Source organism: Lepidochelys olivacea (assembly GCF_965140295.1).
Source record: "Lepidochelys olivacea isolate rLepOli2 genome assembly, chromosome: 4".
NCBI lineage: Eukaryota > Metazoa > Chordata > Testudines > Cheloniidae > Lepidochelys > Lepidochelys olivacea.
This window is the reverse complement of record NC_140414.1, coordinates 39569108-39596187: the sequence shown is the minus strand read 5'-3', so window position 1 is coordinate 39596187 and position 27080 is coordinate 39569108. Positions and strand designations below refer to the sequence as shown.

Genomic DNA, 27080 nt, shown 5'->3' with positions numbered 1-27080 from the left:
ATATTTTAATTTTAAATGGGAGTTGTAGTTCAGGGCCCCATACTCTTGTTCTCCCTAATGGTCCAGCTTCTCAGGCCAGACTACGTCTCCCAATGATGCACTAAGGGCAGGGACTCCTATGATGCACCCACTCCTCTCTTTAAGAGTTGAGGAAGAGGTGCAATCATAGGTGATGTAGTCCAGGCAGACAGCCCACCCTAGAAGAGAATGGGAGCATAAGGCACCCAAACTACAGTTATCAGGAGGCACCTCAGTGACATTTGGAATAAAAATATTTTGATTTTCAATATTTTGCTGAAAAGTGGAATTTTTCCAGGGAAAATTGAAAAAAAAATGGAAAACAATTTTTGTTAAAATTCTCCATGGAATAAAAACCCAATTTTCCAGCCCACTCTAACTTTTACCTCATAACTCCAATAACCTCTGGGAAGTGAGCTAGAGTTAGTGCAGGAATCATATCCAGCCCAGGTCCTGCAAGGTTTACTGGCTGGTTTTTAATAGGGGGAGCTTCTCCACAGTGAGAATATTCCAGACGGTATTCAGTCGCGCTTATGGAAAGAATATAAGTTACCCCATTGTGCAGCTGTAAAGAATCATTCTAGTGAAGAGGGGAGTGGATCCAGTTTGTTCCTGGGGTGGGCGTTATTATCTCTTGGAAGGACAATGGGCATGCTGAACGGTACAGGGAAACTGTTTGTCCCTATGCGTAGCACACTTCAGGGTTGCACATGTATATGGTCTGCAAGATAATTTTCTTCAGCAGTGTCCGTGTGGTCTGCTTGTGTTCTGTGGCTCTCCTTGTGCTGTGCACCAAGGGATAAAAAGCTCTGCAGGACCACCACCAACTTATTTCCTTCTTACGGCTCACGGTCTAGGATGGAGCTTCAGTGTTCATGCTGGCTCCTTCTTCTGCTGTAAATAGTTTTAGAAAAGTGTATTGTCTATTGGAGTATGTCTACACTACAGAGCTAGGGCTATGATTCCCAGCTTGCATAAATATATGCTAGCACTCATCGAGCTAGCATGCTAAAAACGATAGTGTAGCTGGGGTATCCCAGGCAATGGAAGCTGCTGCACAGGCTAGCCGTGCCGAGTACATGTCCACAGGATTCAGGCAGGTTTGTGCTCAGCACGGGTAGCCTGTGCCACTGCTCACTGCTGCCTATGCTACCCTGGCTACGCTAATATTGGGAGGTTCCAAGGTTTCTTACCACTCCCATACAAAAGAATATTTGCCCTATATTCACTAGTACCCTGCCACATGGGGCCCTGTACCAAAGATTTATGAGTTCTCATAGGGGCTGTATTGGGTCCTAAAAGACCTGCTGGTCTTCATCACCCATTACACCCACGTCATGGAACAAGGAACCAAAGCAGACCACGAGTTCCCAGGATAGAAGAGGCGTTCTCTCAGCCTTCTCAGGAGCCTCAACCCCCGCAGCAACAAGAAGAGCAACAAGAATAAGAGGAATCTATGCCCATGACTTTGTTCCCTTTTCCCCTGGATGACATGGTGATTCCAGTTTCTCCACCATGCCCTGGTAACCCTAAAGCTTTCCAGGACTACTTAAGAAAGTGGCAAAGTCACTTCACATTTCCCTGGAAGAGGTCCAGGGAGCACCATACAAACTGCTGGACATTTTGCACAGCTCGGGCCTGAGCAAGGTGGCATTCCCTATTAATGAGGCCATGCTTGAACCTCCCAGTGCCCTCTAGTAGACATCCATCACAATCCCACTGGTGTCCAAGCGAGCTAAGAAGAGGTACTTGGTTACTGCAAAAGGGTCAGAGTACTTATTTTCTCTCTCACATCCCAGCTTGCTGATGGTATCTGTGGCCACTGAGTGTAGTTGCCTAAGACAAACCTGGTCTATGCCACTTGAGAAAGATGCAAGAGGCTTCACCTCTTTGTCAAGAAGATGTATTCCTCGGCTTCTTTGCAGTTCTGAGTCTTAAACTGCCAAGCTCTGATGGTCATATGCAATTTTAACATCTAGGACAAGCTGGCCAGCTTTGGCAATAAGATGCTTCAGGACGTTAAGACCTGTTCGAGGCCCTGATTGATGAAGGGAAGCTGGTGGCAAGACTGGTACTTCAGACTGCCCTAGATGCAGTGGACATGGTGGCGAGACCCATGGCAGTTAGGGTAATCTGCATGGATATGCACCAGTTCCAGAAGGAGATAGTCTCCATTCAGAGCTAGGAAAAGCACGCTCCTGTTTGTTGATATAGATAATAGACCTCCGTCATGTTGTCTGATAGTACCTGGACTGACTTGCTGCAAATGCAGGGGAGGAATTGTTTGCAGGCTAGTCTGAGTGCTCTCAGCTTCAACACACTGACATGAAGCATAGTCTCGTGACGGGACCATATCCTCTGGGCAACCTGTCCCTCCATGTGTGCTGCCTGTGGTCATAGTTTTTGTTGAAAGAGGGGTGTTGAATGATACCCCACACACATTCTTTTCTTTTATCCTGCTATCAAGGTTAAGGGACTTTGTAGAACCATGATGAATAGCTCAAGACTGTGTTTGGCTGGAGTATAGATAGCCCACAACCAGGCTTGCAGACATTTGAGGTGAAGACTTGTGAACAGAATCACGTAAGTACTCACAGCCATATGATCTAATAGTGCTAGGCAGGATTGCATGGATGTTTTGGGGCTCAAATGTAGTCAGTGAATGAGCCTGGTGACAGAGAGGAGGTGGTTCCCCAGTAAGTAAGCCTTGGCTGTAACAGCATCCAGCCTTGTCCTGATGAATTCCATTGACAGAGGATGGACTTTCCCAGGTTCATTTCTATGCGCAGCCTCTCAAACAGATGTACAAGCATAAAAGTTGCTTCTCATATTTCCTGGGAAGATCATCTCTTCAGAAGTCAGTCATCTAAGTAAGGGTAAACCGTGTCCCCCAACCAAGGAAAGTGAGCTGCTACCGCCGACAATACCTTGGTAAACACTCCTGGTGCTGTCGAGAATCCAAAGGGGAGAACTCTGTATCGGTAGTGCTGTTGACTGGCTACAAATTTCAGGAATTTACTGTAGGCTGGATGAATGTCTATGTGAAAGTAGGCAACTTTGAGATTGAGAGAAATGGACAACAGAGTCACCATCCTGAATGTAAGCAGTAGATGAACTTGTTCAGTTCCCTGTGGTTCAAAATGGGTCTCCATCCACCTTTCTTCTGGGGAACGGGGGAAATGCCTTGAGTAGAACCACTTTCCCCTTGTTGTAGGAAATAAAAGTTCTTTTGCTTCCAGCTGAAGGAGCAATTCTGCCTACAGCAATAGGATTTTCTCATGGGAAGGGTCCCTAAAAGAGCATGGGGAAGGGCAAAGGGGGCTGGGAAGAGAACTGGCTGGTATACCCCAAAGAAATGATCTCTTATACCCATAAATCCATTGTGATTTCTGCCCAGACAGATAGTTCGTGAGAAAACCATCCCCCAAAAAGGAGTAGAAAGGCCCAAAGGGTTGTGAAAATCCAGGAGGGGCAGTTGGCGTACAGTTCTCGAAGGTCCCATCAAAATGTCAGTCTCAAGGGTGGTCGTGGTTGGGAGGTAGAAGAAGGTTGTCCAAGAGCATCCTTTCTGTGTGTCCTCTGATGCTTGGTTTGTACTGCTGCTGGTGATAAAAGGCACGTGGGACTAGTTATCTGGGATTTCTTTTGAGTGCAGGTGTGTAATACCAGCGATCGCAATGTGGCTCGGGAGACCTTCAATGAGTGAAGGGACTCATCTGTTTTAGCACTGAATAGAGCATCACACTTGAACAGAAAGCCCTCCACTATTGTTTGAACCTCCTTCACAATTCCCTAAGAGGAGAGCCACGAGCTGCCAGGGATCCGCAGTACTTTGGTAGATACTTTCAACAGGCATTTCTCTACAGAACACGAGTGGGAGTTACATGACCTAACTTTCCAGGTGGTGTTTTGGATGTGGGGTCTCCTATCCACATACCTCTTCACCACCCATGTGAATAATAAGTGAAGAGAGTTTTGCTCCAGAGGGGATTGCAGTCCAGGCTCTCTGGGCAACATGTTCCGCATACAATGGTCAGGAGCCCTGAAATATGTGTTCCTTCCAATTCCACTCTTACACTGGGTATTGAGGCAAATCAGGCAGGACAAGACACAAGTCATCCTTGTAGCACTGAGGGGTGGGAGAGTGACGATTCTGGTACTCAGTGCTTATGCAACTATCTGCCCAATTTCCTCTCTGTAGTCTCCTGATATGTCAGCTGCTAACCCAGGACGAAGGATGAATTTGCAATCTCAGCCCAGCCACACTTCACTTGAGGGCATGGTATTTGGATGGACATTGGAATTAGAGGGTTTGTTCATCTGATGCTCATTCTGAGCAGCAGAAGAAAAGGCTATCAGAAAATGTTACAAAGCAAAGTGGTGTAAAAACAAAGCAAAGTTATGTTCTGGTGTAACCAACAAGAAATTTTCCCTTTACCAGCTAAGATCCCAGACATACAAAATTACCTCTTGTCCTTAAAATCTTCTGAGTTTATGTATTAGCTTTCTCAGAGTACATCTGTCAGCCATCAGTGTGTTTCATCCCCCAATAGACGTCTACTCTGTATTTACCCACCCACTTACTGCCCACTTCCTGAAGGGACTGGCTTGCAACTTCCCTGCAGTAATTGAACTGATACTTTGTTTTATCAACTTTCACGGAGCTTCCACTTGAGCTCTTGGCATGCTGCTCTCTGCTATACCTTTCTGTAAAGGGAGCATTTCTGGTTGCTATCATGCTGACCAGAGGCCCTAAAATATGGGTGCCCGATATGAAATATCTTAGAGGAGTCTGATTTTCAAAAAGTGCTGAGCAACTACCCTCTGAAAACCAGGTCCCTTAAAGGTGTCTCAGGTTGACACCTGAAAATGGAGGCACTCAATATCACTAGTCACTTTTGAAAATTTAGGCCATTATGTTTAATAAATCCCTGTTCCTTGCAACTCTGACTGCGTGATGCATCCTTTATTGCTAATTAAATACCAGCTGTATATGTTTACAGTAGAGTTACATCATCAATATAGGCCACTTTCAATGTGGCCCATTTTACATAATTTTATATATCTTTTAAAAGAATTTTCTGCAATCACTGGGTTTGGCTATGTTAAAATGTTGCCTTCTGAAAGGGCCACAAGACTGGCTCTAGACTAGCCGGAGTGAAACCGATTATTTCATATATTGCAATGGTTTCCCATGAAATTTTGCTGACCACAAAGTACAAGCCTTTCGTTATTGTATTTCTCCTACCCCTGCACACCCAGGCATTCAGGGCACTGTATCTCAAAAAACACGTTTAAAAGAATGATCAAACATAATACACTGATGTGTGAAGGGTGTGGTGGAGATCCACAGACACAATTCATAGCTACTTGTCAATAGCTTAAAATGCATCAGGCTGATGCTAGCCACGAGAATCAATGAGCCTGCTCCCTCCCCATCTGCCCTACCCCCAGGAGAGAATCTAGTCCAATAAAAAACACTTTCCTGTGGCCAAAAAACAAGCAAAGAGAAAGGTAAGATACACAAGAAAGCTTAATTCAGATTACGATATACAGGATGATATGTTCATGTTTCTATTGAAAATTATAGGTGCAGTAGGAAGTGGATACAGTTGGTAACAGTCTTTCCTCTGAAGCAATGGTCTAACGCTGAAGCGGTGGTCCAGCATGGTAGTAAGGGGAACTGCAGTGTGGAGGTGCCATCTTTTCAATTAAACATAAAACCTAAGTCTAGACCCATGTGTGGTTATAGGAGAAGGGATGTTCACCTTGGTGAACTGGTTGCCTTTTTAGTTCAGTAATTACATTATGCCTACCTAAAAGTCCCCATGTAGTTTTAATGAGTTTCAATTCTTGTGTGGCCTTGAGCAAAGAACTTAATTGCTCTATGCCTCAGTTACCCATCTGTAAAATGGAGAGAGTATTTCTTGCTGTGCTCACACGGATGTTGTGAGGATAAACTCATTGATTTTGGGAGGAGCTCAGGTACTATGTTGTAGGGGACCATCTAAGGACCCACATGGAAGATCAAGTCATCTTCAGTTCTGTTCTGAATTGTGTGCAGGATTGTGAAATTTTACATCTTACATCCCAGATGTGTCTCTTCTTCAGCAATGGTGGAATTGGTCACCTATATTACTGTAATTTGTGAAATGCTTTGGGATCTTTGGCTGAGGGCATTATAGAAACTAGTAATTACAGAAACTAGTCATTACTTATTACGTTGTTTGGAGACCTGAACTGCATTTGTAGCAGTTTAGTCTACTGTAGTGTCCTTAGCGATAGCCTCTACCAGATGCTTACGAATAACATAAACCTCCACCGCTGATAATTTATCCAAAGAATTGTGCAAATTTATAGCATGGAGGGAAATTTCTTCCTGAACACAGCTGGTGATTAGTTTATGCTCTGAAACATGAGAGGGTTGGGTGATAACTTCAGTAGGTTTTAGCTGAGCTATTGTTGTTTATGCTTGTCTCATTCTCTTTTGAGGCTTGCTAAGCAATAGTAACCCGCAGCATTATTAAGTCTGCATTACGTTAAAACAATCTTTCCTTTTAAACTAAAACTTCTTCCGCTCGATTCTTCTTCATTGTATTTACTGGTGAATAAACAACTCTGAATACTGAAGTTCTCTGTCCACAGGCCAGGTATAGTACAAGCAGTGGCATGAAAAGACGACTTCTAGAAGCGAAAGAACAGCCATTCGCCGTAGCCCTACCACCCTCCACCTCTCTGCTGAGAGTGAGGAATTGTGATGCTGGGTTTTGTGATGCTTCTTTCCACTAGGAACTGAACTGAGACCCCCCCCCTACTCCTTTCGCATAGATTATCAAATAGCCTCCAGGTAATAATGACCTGTGGTAACTATGGACATAGGCGAGATTTGAACAATTGAACTAGAGGTAAAAGGATCTATATCCCATTACCAAGCCACTATCCAGTCCCTCTCATTAACATTTTAGTGGCAAAAGCTTGAATGTTATTTCATTAATAGTCATGAAACTAGCTACGCTGAAGTGCGTCTCGTAGTAGTAGAGGCAACTGACGTTTGTCCTCCCGAATGAATTCAGTCTGCGCTAGGAAAATGTTGTTTTCATAGCAAATGAGAGGACTACATTGCAGATGATTAAGAAAGAAATTTTTTTAAAAATGCAGACAGGTTCTAAACACGCAGTGCTGGGTGCTGCTGATTCCTTAATGCAATCAGTTATTGGCATGAATAATCAAAGTGTGGCTATTTAGGGAAAGAGGGTCCTGTGCAGCATTTTCAATCTTACTGACTACTTCGGAGGTTCAGAAGGTTTGCAAAGCGGCACTCGGTAAAATGTTTGCATCACAACTTGAACCCAGTCACATTAAGCCTACATTCAAGATTTGATGTTTTGGTACAAAAATTTGCACCCCATTCTCAAAACATCTGCCCAAGCCTCCCTCTCTTCATAAACAACCTTCCCATTCCCCACAAGCTTTGGTACTCCTTACTGACAATGACCGTATTCAGAGGAGCACAGTGGCCTCTTTCCCCTTTCTACGGTCTCTACAGTGGCCCATCCTCTGGTTCTCTGGGGAGTGTGAGCTGGCCAATCTCCCATGTTCAGTTTTTAGGGGGCCCCTAGATGGTGGAACACTGCCCAATGGTAGGAGCTAGCAGGAAGTGGCCTGAGACTCTGCTATGGGTGGGGCAGGAAACTCTTCTCTTACTTTAGTAGCTCTGCAGGGAGCTGCAAGGACAAGTAACATCTTACAAGATCAATAGATAGGGAGCACTCAGTGGTTCTCAAGCAATCATAGAATCATAGAACTGGAAGGGACCTTGAGAGGCCATCTAGTCCAGTCCCCTGCACTCAAGGCAGGACTTAGTATTATCTATACCATTCCTTACAGGTGTTTGTCCAATCTGTTCTTCAAAATCCCCAGTGATGGAGATTCCACAACCTCCCTAGGCAATTTATTCCAGTGCTTAACCACTCTGACAGTTAGGAAGTTTTTCCTAATGTCCAACCTAAACTGCCCTTGCTGCAGTTTAAGCCCATTGGTTCTTGTTCTATCCTCAGAGGTTAAGAACAACAATTCTTCTCTCTCCTCCTTGTAACAACATTTTATGTACTTGAAAATTGTTATCATGTCCCCTCTCAGTCTCCTCTTCTCCAGACTAAACAAACCAAGTTTTTTCAATCTTCCACCCCGTAATTGTTAGCCTGATGGTGTGAGCATTCATCAGGGATGTTCAGGGTCTTCCCCACTCTGGTGGATGGGGAAAAGGGATTGAACAGGGAACTCCCACCCCTCTCAGGAGAGTACTCTAACCACTGAACTATGGGATATTCTGATGTGGCTCTCTTAGTCTCGCCTGTTGAGGATATTCCACTGTGTATAATTAATTAATTAGTCATTGCAGCAGAGCAACTGAACCGTAGGCTTCCCACCTCCCAGGTGGATGCCCTAACACTGGACTACAGAGTCATATTCTCTCTCTCTCTCTCTCATCTAATGATTCTTTAATTATTTATTCACAGTGGAAGAGTTCAACAGGAGGCATTGAGGAAACCCATATCAGAATATCCCATAGTGGTTGGAGCACTCCCTGAGAGTGGTGGAAGTCCCTTGTTCAAATCCTTTCTCCCCACTCTCTCTGAGGAGGGAATTCTAGCTGGGTGTCCTACATCCCAGATGAGTGCTCTAACCCCTGTGCTAAAAGTTATAAGGTGGGCTCCTCCTGCTACCACCACCACTGACACCATTTTGTGTGGAGGGAGGACCTGCCTCACTCATTCTCACAGGAAACAACTCACAACCTAAATGGTGTGCCTCCAGGAGAGGTGTCCCTGCTGTGGATCACAAGCACAGATAGGTGCTCCCTGCAGCCCAGACTTAGTTGCCTATCTCCAAGACAGAGGTGGGGCTTAGGACACCCTTCTTGATGGCATCTCCCATTGGCTAGCTTAGATGACTCCTAACCTAGCATGAATACCCACTTCATCGGATGCATGTAGAGGAAATACATTTCCAAATACAATATTTCCACTACATGTGTCCGACGAAGTGGGTATTCACCCACAAAAGCCTATGCTCCAATATGTCTGTTAGTCTTTAAGGTGCCACAGGACTCTTTGCCACTTTTACGGATCCAGACTAACATGGCTCTGATGTTGACACCTAGCATGCTGATACTTGACACCTAGCATGCTGGCTTTTGTGGATCACATTCTTAGTTGCCTCTCTTTCTCCCCATTCATTGTATAGAGAGCGTAGGCATCTAGCTCAGGCTTTGTGGATCACAGCATTGTTCCAGTCATTTTCTAGGCACCCAAAAGTTAGGTGCTGTGACACCAGTGGCCCCTGTCTAGATCTGGGTCTCATTCCCTCTGGAAACCCAGGCTGTCCCAGGGGACAGCAGATGAAGAAGGCTCCCCTGAAAATGGCAATGGGATATAGAAGCATTCAAGGGCTTTGAGAGCATGGCATGCATAGGGGGCCCAGGCTAATAATGGAGTGTGATGTTCCCTTGTAAGTTTACATGTGCTAACTCATACCTCTCAGTGAACATGAAGGAACTGATCCAGTGGTTAGGGCAGTAGGTCAGGAGACCAGAGTTCAGTTCCCTACTCCATCACGGACTGCCTGTGTGACCTTTCGCAAGTCATTTAGCCACTCTGTGCCCAGTTGCCCATCTGTAAAATGGGGATAATATCATTTCCCTACCGCAGGGGGGTGTTCTGAGGATACAGATGCTAAAGAGTGTGAGGTGCCTAGATACACTCGTGCCAGAGGCCATGGAAGTACTTTTGATAGACAGCTGGTTCTTTGCCAGACAACTCATGAGACAAACACAGAATTCAGTTTGCAAGCACCATCAGGCACTGAATCCAGCTGCATTTACAATAGCTCTGTCTCTCTAAGTTATGCAAAGGATTGTATATCATATATGTAAAGATAACCATATTTTAAAAGAGAGCTAATCCATCAATGTTAACATGATTTCAGGTGGGTCATAAAACACTGGTCTGAGAAACCAGCTGAAGAAAGAGAATCAAATTCTGCCCTCAGATACACATGCCTTATTTTGTTTATTATTATAATAGCACCTACCAGCTCCAACCAAGATCTGGGTTCCACTGGGATACGTTCTGTACAGACACATAATACAGGGATAGTCATGCCCCACGAGCTTACAGTGTAAATAGACCAGACAAAGATCAGGGAAAGGAAGAATCATTATCCCAATTTTACAGAAGGGAAACTGAGAAATTAAATGACTCATAGAAAAGTTAATGGGAGGAGTATGTGAGAGTGTGATTTGGCATTATACATAACAATGATTTATTAGTTACTGTAAGACAAAGATGAAGCTGTATGCTTTGCTTTTAATAAGTTCTGCTCTTATTTATATACATTAGTTGCCTTCTAAAGGCTTGTCTAGACTAGGTAAACTTGCACCAGAGGAACTACATTGATGTAAGCCAGCGGTTCTCAAACTTCATTGCATTGTGACCCCCTTCTGACCACAAAAATTACTGCACAACTGCAGGAGTGGGGACCGAAGTCCAAGCCCACCTGAGCACTGACACCCTGGGTGGGGCTGGGGAGGAAGGGCAAAGCTGAAGCCCATGGGCTTCTGCCCTGGGCGGTGGGGTTCAGGCCTGGGCTTCAGACTTGCTGTGACCCAGGGCCCACACCAGCCTTGGCGGCCCCATTAAAATGGGGTCGTGACCCACTTTGGGGTCCTGACACACAGTTTGAGAACCTCTGAGTAGGCATACCACTGCGGATCCCTAATGTAGACACGTGGCATCAGTACAAGTGGGAGCTAGCATTAGTAAGTTGCACTGGTGCGGTGAATTTACTCTGAGCAAAAAAGCCCATTGTAGACAGGACTTTCTTTTTCATTGGGGGCATGAAAACATGTTCTTATGTAACAGAGAAAGTTCCCCAGTAAGTTTGGTCCCTCACAGGTTCTCTGAAGCTGACCTGGGAGGAAGATGAGCCTTCTCCTGAACAGAGATGTAACCAGCATACTCCTACCAGTTGGCCTGCAGGTAATAGGAGTTGCATGAGTGTGATTTCCAAGGAGCACCTTTCCCATGAGGGTAGTACAATCTTTCAGTGATATCCTCTGTCACTGCCAGCTTGGCACCATAATGAGAATGTGTATTTCAGAATCAAAGGGCCATACATGGTTCACCTGTTCAGAATTTTTGGTTTACCCCTATCGTGTAACAGTTTTAGATGATGGGTAAAATTTCCAAAAGCATCTAAGTTATTTAGGAGACTAATGCCAGCTCTTCACTAGAAAAGATTTGCTGGTCTAGCTCTATTGGTATAACTAGGAATGTATGCAGGGCAGCTAGCCCCTCTTGCTGCTCACGCTGCCAGCCTTCACTCTATTTTTACTGCTCTAGTTCAATCAGCATTACCTCAGGTATGTCTCATAAGAACGGCCATACTGGGTCAGACCAAAGGTCCATCTAGCCCAGTGTCCTGTCTTCCAACAGTGGTCAATGCCAGGTGCCCCAGAGGTAATTAGCAGAACAGGTAATCATCAAGTGATCCATTCCCTGTTGACCATTCCCAGCTTCTGGCAAACAGAGGCTAGGGACACCATCACTGCCCATCCTGGCTAATAGCCATTGATGGACCTATCCTCCATGAATTTATCTAGTTCTTTTTTGAACTGTAGTCTTGGCCTTCACAACATCCTCTGGCATGGAGTTCCACAGGTTGACTGTGCATTGTGTGAAAAAACGTTTCTCTTGTTTCTTTTAAACGTCCTGCCTATTAATTTCATTTGATGGCCCCTAGTTCTTGTGTTATGAGGAGGAGTAAATAACACTTCCTTATTTACTTTCTCCACACCAGACATGATTTTATAGACCTCTAGCATATCCCCCATTAGTCATCTCTTTTCCAAGCTGAAAAGTGCCAGTTTTATTAATCTCTCCTCATATGGCAGCCGTTCCATACCCCTAATAATTTTTGTTCCCCTTTTCAGAGCCTTTTCCAATGCCAATATATCTTTTTTGAGATGGGACGACCACATCTGCATGCAGTATTCAAGATGTGGGCATACCGTGGATTTATATAGAGGCAATATGATAATTTCTGTCTTATTATCTATCCCTTTCTTAATGATTCCCAACATTCTGTTCACTTTTTTGACTGTCACTACACATTGAGTGGATGTTTTCAGAGAAGTATCCACAATGACTCCAAAATCTCTTCCTTGAGTGGTAACAGCTAATTTAGCCCCCATCATTTTGTATGTATAGTTGGGATTATGTTTTCCAATGTGCATTACTTTGCATTTATCAACATTGAATTTCATCTGCCATTTTGTTGCCCAGTCACCCAGTTCTGAGAGATCCTTTTGTAGCTCTTCACAGTCTGCTTGGGACTTAACTATCTTGAGTAGTTTTTTATCATCTGCAAATTTTGCCACCTCACTGTTCACCCCTTTTTCCAGATCATTTATGAATGTTAAATAGGACTGGACCCAGTACAGACCTCTGGGGGATACCACTATTTACCTCTCTCCCTTCTGAAAACTGACCATTTATTCCTACACTTTGTTTCCTATCTTTTAACCAGTTACCAATCCATGAGAGAACCTTCCCTCTTATCCCATGACTGCTTACTTTGCTTAAGAGTCTTTGGTGAGGGACCTTGTCAAAGGCTTTCTGAAAATCTAAACTCACTATATCCATTGGATCCCCATTGTGTTGGGAATGACACCCCCAGCTCAAAGCATAGACATACCCCTAGTGCAGCTGCAACTTACAATGCTAAAAAAAACCCACTTTTGCTGGTGTAGCTTATACCGGTTCCCCAAATAAAATAAGCTAAACCAGAAAAAGTACCTTTATGCTGGTATAACTGAACCTCCATCAGGGCTTCTGTCAGTATAAATATTTTGCAAACAGTATCACACCCGTAAGCAACATTATTATACTGGCAAATGTATACCTGGCTTAAGTCTCTTTTGAAAGGGGTCTGAGGTGCATACATCACTTAAGTACTTTTGAAACAATGTATTATCTCTTTTTACCACCACAGGGTAAAATGTGTTGGAGCAAATTCACGCACAACTGCTAGTGGGTGTGAGCTCTCACACCATACTACCTATAATATATATCAAAATATATGGAAACCATGGCATACCACGAGAAGCTGGGAGAGCTTGACTTTGCTCTGCCACAGACTGTGTGACTTTGAGCAAAACACTTTCTTCTTTGTGCCACACTTTCCCCATCTGTAAAATGGCATTAATTCCCACCTAATGGGAGTAGTGAATTTTAATTCATTATTGGTTGGCAAAGGCTTTTCAGGACCTACCACCAGGTGTTTTCAAGTGATGACAGAAACATACTACCCTGTATGAGGAGTTTGATCAGGATCACAATCAAGCTAAACTTTATGTGTGTGTATATATATATATATATATATATGCCTTTTCCAACCAATAAAGAATTAAAATACACTATACCACAGGTAGGTGGTAATTGGTGCCCCTGTTTTTAAAAAAAAAAAATATATATATATATATATATATATATATATATATATATATATATATATATATATATAAAAAACCCTGGCTGCTAATTCATCTGCCAGATACTGCCATGAAAGAGAAAAAGTAATATCATAGAATGCCATATCTAGTATCTGTAAAAGTTCTAAAGAAAGATGCGATAAAATGTAATCAGAAATAGAAGCAAACATTATTACACACACCAAGTAGGAAAATTTAATAGAGAAGTAAGTATTTGATTTACGGGTTTTTTCCCCCTGGGACAGGAGTTACACTCTGATGCACCGCAGAATAGCAATCCCAAAACACAAGGAAATTGAAGCAAGACATGCAGGTAGGTGGCCAATCAAAATATGTAATAACTATGAACCAGTTATGTCTGCAACAGTTCGAACAAAACATAATGGTCCAAATGGCAGGTATGTAGCAGTAGGTTCTGGGTAACTACGTACACCCAATGCTATGTACACACACACACACAGACAGGAACTGGAACACAGTTCAGGGAGCAGGAACCAGTAAACAAACAGGAACAAGGAGCAGGAAGTCCGTGTGCGCACACATGCATACCAGCCATCACAATTTCCTTCTCTTTTCCCCAAAAGTTCCGTGGTATCTTGCCAGAGGCACCAGGTGATCCTGGGGCCATAAGTTATACCTCTGGTTCAGCTCTGGGGGTGGATGTTGTTCCTCTGGCACAACTTCCTCCATTGGCCACATTACATCATCATATGCAGAAAGAGCATCCTCTTCTCTATCTCTCCCTCTTTCAGTAGGCAGTATATCTCGCTGATTAACAACACATTCTCCAAGTGGCAAATGCACTCACCAAGTTCTGTTTCCTGCAGCCTGCAAGATCACACCACGCGTATCAAAAACGCTTCCAGACTCTCACCTGATGTACACTGCTTGTCCAGGACAAAACGCATGGAGACTTACATGACTACACTTATTGAAAGTCCTGTATTTCCTAGTCACATCAGTCAGCTTCAAGGATGGCAAAGGGATGTCATGAACCTTTTCTGTCCGCATAGGCAACTTAGTCCTTATAGGTTAACTAAACAGCCAATAGACAGGGGCTTCTCCAGTACTTTCATGAGGCGTACTCCGAATATCATGTAAACCATGACTCAGTGCAATAGGGAAGGGTGTATCTGGGCATTCCTCCAGTACGCGAGCTACACACTGCTGCTTCTCCCATGCAATTTCTTCACTATCCTCTTTCCTTTGACATGGTACACAGTAGATTGATAATGTACTGTACCAATATTCATCAGAAAGCCTTCAAACTCTCTTGATACAAAAGGTGTCCCATTACCTGTAACAAGGCTCTCTAGTAGACCAAACATCGCAATTAACATGGTTAGGCAAGAAATGAGCTCCTCTGAGGGAGGTGTCTTGTGAAATTAGGAATGCAAAGGGGTAATGTGAATAATAATCTATAACAGGCAATAGTGTGTAGCCATGCAGTGCAGTTGAGGGGCCAGTAACATCCTCTGCAATTATTTGCCATGGTCTGTCTATGACTACTGGTTTCAACAGGGCCAGAAGAGCAGTAGTTCTATGCATTGTACAGTCTTAGCATATGTTCATGTGATGCTGAAGTGTAGTGTGATGCTGAAGTCAGTAGTGTAGTCTGAGTGTAGTATGGCCACCAGGCATAACTAGGCAGAAGTTCCTTCATGTTCATAACTCCCAAATATACTTCATGAGCCATACCTAGGACTATTTGTCACAACGCTGCTGGGGTGATCACCTGGGCTCTTTTACATAAGATATGTCCAGTCGCACATCTACAAAATTCATTCTGAGCTCACAGTGAAGAATGTATATAAAGTTCTCTTAAGGACTGGGTCTGCCCAATCTGCTTGTACAGCATGCTTTACTTTGCACAGTTCAGCATCTTGAAGAGTGGTTTCAGTGGTCAGCCCTTACTCAACTGACATATTGTCAAATCCTCAAAAATTGTATGCTGATTTTGTTAGCTAATGAAGAATTGTGCTAGTGAAATATACAAGCCTAAAGTGCCCCTGGACTACTATAAATTCTGCTAGGATGTGTCCAGCATAAAACCAGAAAGCGAATCAGGGAGATGAAAGTAGCTTCCTCATGTCCCCACGTCCAGCTGCTAAGCTGGCACTGTGGGTATAGCTGGGGAGTGGTTGGGCCAGAAGAGCTGCCTGCTCCACCTATTGAAAGAGAGCAGCTTGAACTTCCTCCAATGATTGCCCAGCTCAACTAGTCAGTGCAGGGGTATGTGTGGCCATCACCCCATTCTCATTCCTCCCATACCCTTTGTAGCTGTTAGTTTTAAGGTCCTTGTACTCAAGGAACCTGGTGAACTGGGACTAATCCTTGTGCATGGCCGTTGCTGGGAGGGGGAGAAGACTTACGAACTGGCACCCTCTACTTCCTGGCATACTCATGTAAGGCTAGCCACATTCTACCCTTTAATGTGTGAACATACCTTTCTTGCTTTGTCTATAGCTTTGAATTTCTCGCCTTCTCTCATGTATTACTAACTCTGTAAATTGCCTTTGGATACAGTTTGTACGAAAGACACTCTACAGAGAGAAGACAGTTATTTTGTGTTGTATTGCACTCGTGCCCAGAAGTCCCATTCGGTATCAGGGTTTGGTTGTGCTAGCTGTTGCACAAATATGTAGGTAGATGTCTCTGCCCTGAAGGGCTGACAGTCTTCTGTTTTTGTACTGGAACAGCTCAAAAGTAATGGAATCACTTGCGCTGGTATTCGGGTCAGGACTGGGGGGGCCATCAAGCCCTCTCTTCCACAAGCATTCCCAATCACATTTTTAAAAAGAAAAACAAAAAGAATTTACCGGTCTTCCCTCCTTACCAGTGGGAGAGCAAAGTGAGGTGGCTAATGTGGAGGGATGGTGGTTTTTGTGCTGTAGACATCTAATCTTGAAGAGATGTAAAAGCAAATAATATTAGGGTTACAACAGGGCACCATGACCGCCCTTTTTATTTAGAGTGCCTGTGTTTGTTATGTATACGTGCCAATTACATGTGGCCTTTGAGCCTTTGGTGACATGCCATTGCAGTCGTCAGTAACATTTTGGTTGTGTTTTTGTGGTGGCTTTGTGCCAGTGAACTTTCCAAACAATGGTTCAGATTATGCCTCACAAATATTTCATTATTGCATATTTTATTTGAAATGAGTATAAGAATACCCCAAGCCTTCTCAGTAGTCAAAAAGTGTTTTGCGTTAAGCAGAGGCAGCAAATCCTTTTTCACTCTGAGAAACTGAAGTGGCTCGCATGCAGCCGTTGCAGTATTTTCTTTGACACAACACTAATGCCATTTGACTAGCCAAATCCATTCCCTACACCTCATATTTTAAAAGGAAACTTTGGATACAGGGAGCATTATTGGGGTATATGCCAAAAGGCAGTTTAATATCCTCTCCTAAACCAGGTAAAAATGCTTCCGCAAACTGTGTTGGAGAGTAGACGTTGTTGACAGAGAACATTTTCTCTCTTGGCTAACTGCAGCACATAAAATTCACTTATGACCAATAATGCCATTTTTTCCTTTGTTAATTAAAATAGTAATTACATAATCCCAGAGAGCCCACCAAAATCACTGTGTACACATTGTTACTTTCTATTGTCTGTAGTTTTTAAGTTTGATTGGAACTCAAATGAATTTACTGGTTTTGTTGAAACATCTCAGAAAAATCAAACTTTACTCAGTTTATATGTTGCAAATTTGGGACAGGTACGCTGGGTTTTTCTTATAAAACATGGAGGTTGTACTCCTACTTTAAGAGCAAAACAAAACACAAACTTAACAGCTGTGTCGCAATGGCTTCATCATAATTCACAAGGCCAGATTCTAGTATTCTTAAACATTGTGAGTGAATTCATATTCTTTAATAGGACCACTTGAGCAGTTTGGTACTATTCAATATGAGTAGGGCCATGGATCCAGCATATCTGTTTTTACCTTTCATCCACCCAAAGCACTTTACAAACATTCAAGTGTCATAACAGTCCTGTGAGTTAGGCAGGTGTTATCTCCCTGTTATAAAGGTGTAAACTACGACATAGGTTAACTGGCTGGTGTGAGATCACAAAAAGTGTGTTAGCTCTGAGACAAGAATCTGTTTTGCCGAACTTCCACATCTGTACTATAACCCCATTACTATTTTTTGGGAGGAGGCTCTGAATATGAATCTAGTATTTCTAAAATACTGGAGAGAAAAGTCCATCTCCGCATTCAAACATAAATATAAAGGACAGCGTTCTGTGGGTATAGTTTTAATTCTTTTTAAATGAACCATCAGCTTCACATAAGATTGATAGATACCTAAAAGAAGGGCTTTGTTGAACTTTCTGTTGATATCTTTGGTAGCTAGACAGACTAAAACATAAACCAAGGTCTAAAAATAAATATATTCAAATTCAACACAGAAGTGAATGTGTTCAGGGTTGTTTGTTTTTTAATCTCGGCACAACCTAATACACTTGGCAGCCTCTGCTCATGAGAGGCCTTGGCCTGGATTGCTGGGATACTGCAGGTCAAGAACGAAGTCTAGTTCTCTTGGCTGTGTCTGCTCAGGAGAGGCCCAGGATCAGACAGTAGGTATAGTGAAAGACAAGACTGAGGAAAAAAAACCGAGGAGTACTTGTGGCACCTTAGAGACTAACAGATTTATTTGGGCATAAGCTTTCGTGGGCTAAAACCCACTTCATCGGATGCATGCAGTGGAAAATACAGTAGGAAGATATATATACACAGAGAACATGAAAAAATGTGTGTTGCCATACCAACTGTAACGAGACCAATTAATTAAGGTGGGCTATTATCAGCAGGAGAAAAAAACGTTTTGTAGTGATATCAGGTTTTTTTAAAATCCTGCTGATAATAGCCCACCTTAATTAATTGGTCTCATTACAGTTGGTATGGCAACACCCATTTTTTCATGTTCTCTGTGTATATATATATCTTCCTACTGTATTTTCCACTACATGCATCCGATGATGGGGGTTTTCGCCCACGAAAGCTTATGTCCAAATAAATTTGTTAGTCTCTAAGGTACCACAAGTACTCCTCAGTTTGTTTGCTGATACAGACTAACACAACTACCACCTCTGAAGACTGAGGAAGACTACAGAATTGCACAGTACCTTTGTGAATTTATTCTAGAAGATAAGCGCCATACATATATTGTTAAATATCTTCCTCTTCCTTTCTCTACCCTGTACCTTTATACACAACATAAAATCTCACTGATTCATTTTCATCAAAAAACAATTTTCTAGCTTACTGAGGAGATGAAAAAACATGGAAACAGTTAAAGACATTTGCAGTAGATGGAATAAACTCTCTGAAGTGCTAACAAAGTGATGATTTTCAAAGTTACATTTGTGTGTGTGCAATTTTTGGTGAATACAAATATTCACATCAAAAATGTTTTTGTCTTCAGTTGGTAAACAAATAATATGCCATGTGATTTTTTTCTAATCAGTCACAGCTAATCAACACAGACAAATACAGATAAGAAATAAGATACATAATTTTAACCACTGGAACAAACCATCAAGAGAAATGGTAGAGTCCCAATATCTTGATGTCTCTAAATCAAGCTGGACACTTTTCTGGAAGATATGCTTTAGCCAAATGCAAGTTATTGGGCTCAATACAGGAGTAAATGGGTGAAATTCAATGAGCTGTGTTGTACAGACATTCACACTAGATGAGCTGATGGTCCCTTCTGGCCTTAAAATCCATGAATTTCAAAAAGAAAATAGGGAATAATCACAAAAAACTGCTTGTGCCAAGCTCCAGTTACGAAAATAATAATTGAAAAGGAAGACCCGTGAGGAAACTGGAATCTGCTCCAGGATATTCTGCCAGCAGAAAAGTTGTTGGATAAAGTATTGATTACAATTATTCTCTGAGCTCTTCTGTATGGCACGCTGTACAGTCACGTTGGCCCATACAAGCAAAATAACCTCTGTGAAACTGCATCAACCGCTCCAAAATGGAAAAGAGTGTAAAAATCAGGTTTTTTAGCTTTCAAAAGTTGTCACTGTGTAATTAAAACGTGCAAGATAAACTCTAGCACCAAGTCATATAGTTTAACTTCCCATGAGGGTAAAGTAGCACTAGTATACACATAGGTAACTTGCACATTTTAATCGATTTATGGTGACATGACATCTACATGATATAATTATGATGCATTAGAAATACCTTAGACTGGATGGATGCCTAAAATTTAACCTTTGGGATCTTAAAATGTGGTACACAGCTACCATCTTGTATAATTTACAATAGATATGAAAGTATGACCCATGGAGACTACTGATTCCAGAAGGCAATAGTCTAAGTCTGCTATTCATTTGTCTCTGTGAATGTCTTTGTCTTTATGTCTTTATTGCTGTTGAACTCAATCAACAAGCAATTTCCATTTATCTAACAAGGAAGAGAGATACAAGCAACTAGTATGGTTGTGTAGTTTTTGGTTGGTTGGTTGATTGGTTGGTTGGTTGATTTTTCAAGTGTCCGCATATGATATTATACATACCCATTAAGTATGGCCCTGAGAATCCTGGCAAAATACCACTTTAGCTGTGGGTGTTGCAAAGTCAGGTCACTCCTAAACTAGACAGAGAAAGAGAAAACTGTAGTAAGTAGACTGGTATGTGTTTGCAGAAGGAAGTTATTAGTGATAGTAAGAAGGCATGGCACTGAAAAGACTTGCATTGTGTGCCAAAGGCATACCAGTGTGACAGCCCATTCAGTGCCGAGTGGAACACGGTTGTCAGTGCTCTCACAGTTCAGCGAGTGATATACAGGCTGTACTGGGCACACAGCAAAAAGCAATTTATGTATAAATTTGGAAAGCTTTGTAACATATGGGGCATGTTCTGGAAAATGGCATCTTAGCAGGGGCCTTTTTCTTCCCTCTCTTCCCCTTCTTCCCCCCACCCCCCTCCGGCCCTCCACTGTCTGCTACAGAACCAACATGTTCATTTGTACCCCTTACAAAAACAGTTAAGAGAGCAACAACAGTGAAAGGATGAAAGAGAATGTCTTCCATAAACTCAAGAGGCATTACTGAATTCATCTGCAGCAATAACATCTGGTCATGACATAAAAGCAGTGGCACAGGTTCACTGATGCTCTTATAAAAGCTGTAATTGTTTGAAGAAACTGGTAGAAGACAAAAAGAAAAGGAGTACTTGTGGCACCTTAGAGACTAGCCAATTTATTTGAGCATAAGCTTTTGTGAGCTACAGCTCACTTCATCAGATGCATCGGAAGACAGTTTCCTGCATGTAGGTTTGAATGCAGCAGATACTCTTGACTTGAACCGCTTTTATCCAAAAGGCCTTTTATCCATAAGTGGTTATGTCCCATAAGATGCATTATTTCCATTGAAAAGAGCCTACTTTTCCATGTCCCCCATTCTATTAGGAAAAAACACGTTCTATTGCACAAGTGTCTAATGTTTACTGTATGTAGTGTGGCAATTTCCCATTGATTTAAGACAAGCCTGCCTTTTTATTAGTCATATTTTCTTCATCTATTTATAGATCAAATATGAGCAAATAAACCTGCCTCATAGAGATATTTATGCAACAGCCACAATACCACAGGTTTTAAAAAGATGCCAGTCAATATAATCACATCTACAGCTCCTAAATGATTTACAAAGCACCAATGTTTGCCAAGAAAAATAAAGACTTGAGAAACTCTCCCCCCCGCCCTTTGTTCTACAACTGCCCATAACTGTTAAGCTTTTCAACACCTTTGTTGCTTATGGAAACAGCAGCCCTGTATCATTTTGCTGGCTGCCACCTTAACAAGTATAATAAACCACACCGATTGGATGTCTCTATAGATTTCATGCTGGATTATCTCTGAAATTTTTGGCTTCGATTTTCAAAGCAGTGTAAGGGATTTGGATACCTAATTCACAGTCTAATTAGTTGAATTTCTCATTTCCTAAAATAACATAATCAAAATGTTACAGAACTGCTGTTTGGAAATTTTCAAATGATCCAAACCACAAATTCAGACATGGTTTGGATAGTAAACAGAGCACTGACTGCAACAAATGTACAAGAGGATGACTTTACACATGAATAAGAGGTCAGAAAAATGTGGAATCGGAGGCTTCTACTGATTTTCCCCACTTTTTACATTTATTTTTAAAAAGGCTGCCTGGTGCACAATTACCCATAACGTCTTAATTAACTAAATCTTATATTTATGAGGTGAATCGTGAGAAAACCAAATTTAAAGTTACATAAAAAGCTACTGATGGACAGTCAGAGTAAAAAAGAATGTTTGTAAAGAGGATTGTTTCAAATGTATAAAACCAACTGTTTTGATCATGTGATACCAGGAGTCCAACAATCCTTTATTCTGCTCTTACTCATTTCTTGAAAGTCAACGGGATGTAGTTTCCTAAGTTGCCAAGTCACTTTTGAAAATGGGGCTCTGCAATCTAAATCATATAGGCCATGCAATGCTCACTAGAGCAATGCCTAAATTAAAAGTCTGGGTGACAAGACTAAAGTGACTTTAAGAAATGGAAATCAGGTACTTTTATAAAATATATCCATAGAACTAACATGATGAATGCCATCCATCATCCTGATCACTTCGCCTTTACAGAGGTCACATTTTAAAAATTGCTTCCCTTAGGAAAGTTTCTACCAGTTTGAGAGATATTGTCTATAATTAAAAAGGGGAACGCCCCCAGAACAATTAATATTTTTCCAAAAGGCAGATATTCATATTTTATAAGTGCAGTTACTCTGAATTTTCCTGGAATTATATAATGTGACAAAATAAAGTATACCTACATCATATACTATTAGCTGTATAGTGATCTGTAGCTTGAGATACTTCTGTAGATTTATTATAGGAACATGAATTGCCCTTGATGGCAGTGGGAGTTCTGCTTAAAAATCACAACAGCACTCAGCCATTCACAAAGTTGGTTTTGAACTTCACACTGCTGTATTATATCCTAGCTATTAGTGACTTCATTAAGTCCAATATTATGAGATGTTCATTTACAAATAAATAAATTAGTTTTTGGCCCATTGTGGTGATCTTCTGTATGGAACTGAGACTGCTCTGGGCAAGTGGAATCTAACTGAACATTGCTATTTCTTCAAAAGTAGCTATTTGTTGTGCCTCAACAGCATTTTAATGCTGTTATCAGTTACTGCTTCCACCATAGTAGCAGACTGTTCCACTATAGTCTGTTCCATTATAGTTGTAATCACTTGCACCGTCACAATCTGTTACCTTGTTTCTTAATTCCCCTTTTGTATTTTCCATATTCTAACATTTACTAATGGTTTTGTGCACCAGGCTGGTAAAATGTGGGTTATACAATCCTTTTAGGATACACTACCATTGTGTTTTTTTATCTAGTACTTTAATAAGCTATATTCTTTATTTTGCTATTTCTAAATGATCCTTGAGCATACTGAATGTTTTATTATTTATTTGATTAATATTCCATCCTAACCTTCCTTGATTTCTGCCCCAAAATCTATTTTCTGGTAAGGGCATCTTAGAACAGCAGTGGAGCTAAAATTAAGGTTTGGGGGCCTGGTTCTGCAAATTCCTGCTCAGATGTGTAGGGGCTGCATGAGAGTGAATAAGGACTATTGGGGTGAATTAAGTACTGGCAGGATCAGTGTGAAGGAAATTGAGCACCAGGGGCAGGAAATTCATTCCAAGGCTGATAGACTGCAGAACTGAGATTTTACATTCCAATGAGGTGGCTGTAATGGAAGCTAAATGAGGTTTTTTCCCTCCATACCTGTCATTATATCCTTGAATTCCTGACCAGCTGGGCTGTTCTACTTGGTTAGCTGCCCAGTGAATAGAGACTACTTCCACTTCAGGTACTTCTCACTCTCGGGTGCTTTCCAGCTTCTCCACAAAGATGAAGTGCATCCAGATGAGTCTGGCTACTTCCATGTGAGCATTGTCAAAAGAGGATGTGTCAAATGTGTTGTCTTCACTGCTGGAGTTTTACTGGTTTCAGTGGTTCTGGATTTAATGGTGAAGCTGGAGGCTGTAGTCTATTACATGGCTATCATAGATTAGTTAAAGTCAACAGCAAGGAAATTTTGAGTTTGTTATTCATTGCTGGGGATTTAACCCTCCTCTGGGAATACAAAGTGCCAACCCCCCTTAAATAAACCATGGTTAAATGCTTGTTCAAGAATACACCATCTTAATGACCTAACCAGTTAAGATTCTGAGCCAAGTTCTCTGCTGCATTCAGTCTTTACTGGTCACATCAGAGGCAGTGGAGCTGCAAAGGAGAGGGTTGCCTCTCCCTAATCCAGGAGGTGGTGTTTAGAGCTTTTTCAGAGCTACTGTAAATTGTGTCCCAGGTGGCGTTCTGCCATTTAAACATTGCTGGAGCACAACATGGTCTAGCCACATCCCTGACTCACTCCTGCTCTGTCCCCTGCACCAGCAGAATCCCCAGCTGGCAGCATAAGCAGTGCAAAGGTTTTGTAGCAGAGCTCAAGGTTGAGCCCTTTTTCTCAAACCTTTCTTGTTGGCAGGGGAGGTTGAAAAGGTTGTGGCAAGATTTCTGCAGCGTCATCTGGATACCTCTGATTTCCTGTCAGCCAAGTTTTAGGTCTGGGTACTCTACAGTGATTTCATTAGGATTCTTGGTCACTGATTTCCTCCTGGCAATGAAAGAAGGTTAGGAGACCTGTCAGATTTTCTTAGATCTGTCAAGCAGCCTTTGATACTGATGACCACAAGGTGCTGCGGGTATGCTTCCAGGACCTGTCAGAATAGAGGATCTGCTCTTTGGCAGCTCTGTTCTTTCTTTCCTGAGAGGTGTCAGCAAGTATTCTAGGGTAATTGGTCACCCACTCCAAGGGTTCTCACCTGCAGTTTCTGTTGTCTCACCTCTCTGCTTCAGTGTGTATGTGAGGTTACTACGATAGATAGCAAGTTGCTTTGTACTGCAGTGCTATCATTATGATGACACCCTGTAACCATGCCTTAGTGGGTCACAACTGAGGATGCCAAATTCAGGATGAACTGCTGAGAAATAGGGATTTCCAATGCTTGCTCCTGGGGTAACACCCACAAGGTAGCTAGCGGGCACATCTTGAAGGAACTGTTCAAATTAAGTGGTTCATCGAGAAACACTTGGTTGACAATTGACCATGGAAGATGCCCCTCTTACACTGAGTGGACTGTCATGTCAACTTGCTGTCTGGAGTGTAGGTAATGGCTTCTTGCAGTGACTGAGGGAAATTGGGCATGAACATGTGACTTGCCCATGTAACTCCAAACTCCATCTTAGTGCTGTAATTTCCCACAGTAAGAACAATGGGAGGCCCTCCACATGGCAAAAGCTATAAAAGGCTCTGAAAACACTTCCATTTTGTCTTCCTACTGCATTTTCCACTGCGTGCATCTGATGAAGTGAGCTCTAGCTCACGAAAGCTTATGCTCAAATAAATTTGTTAGCCTCTAAGGTGCCACATGTACTCCTTTTCTTTTTGCAAATACAGACTAACATGGCTGCTACTCTGAAATCTGAGAAATAGGGAAAACACAACCCAAAACTGGTGATTATTTTTTATAAGATATACCAAACCAGCCACGAAAGTAAACTCCTGTTTTACCACATGGGCTAACAAGAAAAAACATAAAGGCAATTTTCTCAGGCATTCCAGTTTCTATATTATCACCAAAAACACTGGATTCAGAGAGTGGTTCTTTACAATCAGTCTCATCAAATAGATTTTTCTGATCCCAAAGGCCCAGCCACATACCCGGGTCAATATAGAACTTAGATCTGACCCAAAAATCATGCTGATGCCAGTCCTTTAGTATCTAAAATCTAAAGGTTTATTTATAAAAAAGAAAGAAAGGTGAGAGTTAAAATTGGTTAAAGGAATTAATTACATACAGCGATGGCAACGTTCTTGGTTTAGGCTTGTAGCAGTGATTGAATAAACTGCTGGCTTAAGTCAAGTCTCTGGAATACATCCACAGCTCAGATGGGTTATTTAGTCTTTTGTTCAGTTTATTTAGTCTTTTGCTTCAGTTTGTAGCAAAGTTCCTCTAGAGGTAAGAAGCAGGATTGAAGACAAAGTGGAGGTGTTTTCAGAGCCTTTTATAGCTTTTGCCATGTGGAGGGCCTCCCATTGTTCTTACTGTGGGAAATTACAGCACCAAGATGGAGTTTGGAGTTACATGGGCAAGTCACATGTTCATGCCCAATTTCCCTCAGTCATTGCAGGAAGCCATTACCTACACTCCTGACAGCAAATTGACATGACAGTCCACTCAGTGTAAACGGGGCATCTTCCATGGTCCTTTGTCAACCAAGTGTTTCTTGATGAACCACTTAATTTGAACAGTTCTTTCAAGATGTGCTGGCTAGCTACCTTGTGGGTGTTACCCCAGGAGCAAACATTTGAAATCCAAGTATAGAGCCAATACTTATAACTTCACATACAAAAATGATACATGCATACAGATAGCATAATCATAACCAGCAAAACATAACCTTTACAGAGTCATCTCACTCAACCTTTGTACAATATTTGCTGCAAATATATAACAGTGGTTACAACAATGATCTATATGGTTATATTTTAATTCGATAACATCACACACCCATATCGACATTGTCTTTTAATAAGATCCAGGCAGTGCAGATGCCTTGCTTTCCTGGCCAGTTCCCCTATCCAATTTTTTTTTTTGTAAATTTATCTTCTAATTTATATTTTTCACACATGCTTTAATTTTGGTTTTCCAAGGATAACATTCTCTATCTGAATGAGTTAATATGCAAACATTTCCCAAATACCTTCCATCAATGTTGCATGAATAAACTTGAACCTATCTTTGGATGCCCCTGTTGGTAAGGTTGGTGTGTGATTTTTCGAGAAAGTCTTGGGTGTCCCTTTATATTTCTTTGGAGTAAGTCATGTTAACCCTCTTGAAAAACAAGAGGCCTCTGCACGACATTTTTCACAATCCGGTGGTAGCTCTGGCAATATAATTTCTGAGGAAATGCCCCTAAATAGTGCAAATGGTCATTGTCTGTTGGAGAGTCCATCTCTTAGGACAGTTATACGATCAGCTTGCTGCTGACTTTTATCAAAATTAAATATCCTAAGTTCCATTTGGGGTAATTACATTTTTCCCACCTTCATTCCCTTGCCGTTTCAATAGATACTGTCATTTAAAGAGTTACTGTGTAGCTATTGCAGTGGTAGAGGACTGACATTTCCATCACAGTGCATTGGGTCTAGCACTGGTACTGTGGCAAAGACAACTTTATTCAAACTTTATTGTTATGTTGTTTGTAGTGTACCAAATTCTGCCATTTTAATTAAACATTCCATCCCGAGAGTCCCTGAAACACCTAAATATCAACCACCTAAATCCTGGCAGTCCAGCAGTTTGGCACATATCTCATGCATAAGCCCCAGTGGAATTCACAAACCAGGCGTTCCCCCTCCTAACTTGCCTTCAG

The 27080-nt window shown here is 41.9% G+C and overlaps 1 protein-coding gene across 13 annotated transcripts in view; it reads left to right on the top strand.

The window, feature by feature from the left end:
- Window positions 1–27080, top strand: part of ELOVL6 (ELOVL fatty acid elongase 6) — a 184280-nt gene that overhangs the window by 101044 nt on the left and 56156 nt on the right. Inside the window, exon 1 of one of the 13 annotated variants that reach the window (XM_084625355.1) lies at window positions 23481–23530. The exons of the other annotated variants lie outside the window; for them this stretch is intronic. Coding sequence (XP_084481481.1) covers window positions 23496–23530 — 35 coding nt within the window. The 5' untranslated portion in view covers window positions 23481–23495. Of the gene's footprint in view, window positions 1–23480; window positions 23531–27080 lie in introns of those variants that run through there. 13 annotated transcript variants of the gene reach the window in all.